This window comes from Montipora foliosa, chromosome 10 (assembly GCF_036669935.1).
Source record: "Montipora foliosa isolate CH-2021 chromosome 10, ASM3666993v2, whole genome shotgun sequence".
In the NCBI taxonomy this organism is placed as follows: domain Eukaryota; kingdom Metazoa; phylum Cnidaria; class Anthozoa; order Scleractinia; family Acroporidae; genus Montipora; species Montipora foliosa.
Genome location: NC_090878.1, coordinates 8,455,746 through 8,458,245, shown reverse-complemented (window position 1 = coordinate 8,458,245; position 2,500 = coordinate 8,455,746). Strand labels below are relative to the sequence as shown.

The 2,500-nt window shown below is 37.7% G+C and overlaps 1 protein-coding gene across 1 annotated transcript in view; it reads right to left on the bottom strand.

Annotated features, from left to right (window-relative positions):
- Window positions 1–2,500, bottom strand: part of LOC137973850 (intraflagellar transport protein 74 homolog) — an 80,421-nt gene that overhangs the window by 44,068 nt on the left and 33,853 nt on the right. Inside the window, exon 9 of the mRNA XM_068820742.1 lies at window positions 1,650–1,709. Within this exon, the coding sequence (XP_068676843.1) occupies window positions 1,650–1,709 (60 nt within the window). The remainder of the gene's footprint in view (window positions 1–1,649; window positions 1,710–2,500) is intronic.

Below are 2,500 nucleotides of genomic sequence, written 5' to 3'. Positions count from 1 at the left end.
TTACGATCATTGTTGCATTCTAGATGCCTTTCAGTTCAGTCTTTGAGTGAAAAAAGTCGATTCTGCCTAGGAGAATCCAACCATACTCTTGCTTTTTTTGTCTGGTTACAGAGAGTTTAAGGTGAAAATGTGACTGTTCACGGGAAAACATACTTTAATGCTTATCCGTTCCCCGGCGAAACCGTAAACCATCCATTAGTTAACCCTTAGAAAATTTTAGAAATTTTTCTCGTAAACGTTAGAGGCATTCACCTAACCATTAGCAGTAAAAGTCAAAATGTTAGAGGGGAGAGTGAAAGCGTTAGCCGTTAGCCTGTATCCATTGGCCGTTAGCATCATACTGTTAGGTCTACCGGAAAGTCTAACAATGCAGAGCAGTTAGAAAAAAATTAGCAACCATTAAACAGTAAGGCAACTATTTGCCATCTGTTAGAATGGCCCGGCAACAGTCATAAGTAAAGAAATCCATGTATTGCAAGACATGAGCTAATTGTCCCAGCCTGAAGTCAACATCATAAGCCACAGTGCAAATGCATGATAATGGCCAGTGTATTAGAGCAAGTGGGCAGACCAGCGAGCACCAGGGATAATCTTGTTCGCATTACGGAGACTAAGCAAGCGATGTAGTTGAAGAGTAATCAAGATGAGTGACTTAATTCCCGGTTTATTGTATGCATTTTATAATCTAGCTTGAGATTTTGTTTTTAGTACGTTTCGGTGGAATGTGCAGGGGAAAAAGATTGACTGTGGAGCTTTATTAAAACAAAAATCAATGCAAGGTGTTGCACTAGCAAGTTTGCCACTAGGGATCACTGAAGAGTGTAAAAACGATTTTTAAGCATTTACCGGTAAGTTTCTCACATACTTTTAATAAAAGGCAAGCTTTGTCACGTCAGGTCGCGACAACTGGTAAACTGACATGTCCAGCTTGAACCATCGCATTCCAAAGCATTGTGCTACGAAGTAAATTCATGTCGATGCAAAACTTATTAGTCATGATTCCGCTTTTTCGCTTGCTTGCATATTACTAACATCAGACTCTATTCGGCAGGCGTGTGTATTGACGAATTTAGAGCTTGTTTTGAGTAGTGTTTCCATTTCACAGCTATGAATGTAATTGGCATTACATTTTCGTGGGGATATTGAACTTTTTCTGTAGCGATTTATAAAACTGTTCTTTGGCTGTACAGTATGCATGGTGCCAATTGCTAACGCTCAAGCAGATCAGATGCAAGCATTCACGCGCTTTCACGGTTATCCGTTACATTTTTTTCTCAATCGTTAAACAGTTGCCGATCATTTTCATGGGCCGTTAGGCAGGATTACTAAGCCATTAGACCGTTGGGGCAAAGCGTTAGAATGTTTGCCTATTGTCTGCCATTACTATTAATTCACACCCCATTGGCAGCATGGTCTTAAGGCGGGTATTCAGTTCATCACAGGCAGGTAGTTCTACCCACTACCTGGCTATTATTGAAACCCTTGGTAACTGTAATAATATTGATATTACAACTAAATAATAATAAGAACAAATAGAGGTTGCAGGTACATGGACATTTTAATTTATGTTATAAGAATGACATTAAAAATGACACTAATCGTTTAAATTTTAATGTTATTCTTATAAATGTACAATTATTTAAACTCACTGCATTGAAGTCTTGAATGATATCATCCATCTCTGTGTCTGTATTTATTTTGTCCAAAAGCTGTTCAAAGCAAAAACAGGTAATAGTGCTCTTTACATACATGTACATGCAAGAAGAACAGTAACATTACAACAAGTATTAGTTCTTTTCACACTTTCAGTAAGCTCATACCCACATCTCTTTTAACAAGAAGAACTTTTAGATCTTATAACCACGCTTTGAAAATTTATGTTTTCTCACCACTGTGGTCGCAACGTATTGCACATTCCAAAGCAGTCCTTGTTGATTTACTGATCACTATAGCCACAACATCACCTTATCAATCTGTAGCAGAACAACTAACAACAATGACTGCCCCCTATTTATTGCACCATCACTTATAGCCATCGTGAAATTGCCGATTGCCTTATCAGTTGTAGCCGCTGTAAAATCTCCCATGACATAATGATCTTAATTAATCTGGAACTTTCTTTGGGATATGTATGGGTATGAACTATACGATAATAACACTTTTAACAACTTTCTTAAAAGTGATGATTAAATTTAATTGGCTTTTGAGTAAAGGGCTAGCAAAGTAATCACACAAGTCACATAATTCAAGAATTATGTTATCCATGACTATCTTTAGTACAGTGGTTATTCCCTACCAATGACTTAATCCTAGCACGTTCTGACACGTTCTTTGTTGGCTTGCAAATATTTAATTCCTCCCCTCCCCACTCTATCTCAAACTCGCTTCCATAAAACGGCACGACAATTCAATTCTCTTGTCTAAGAATACGAAAAATAATGGGAAAATTACAGTTAGCTCAACGACTGTCACTCCTGGCGAAATAAAGGTTCAAAACAAG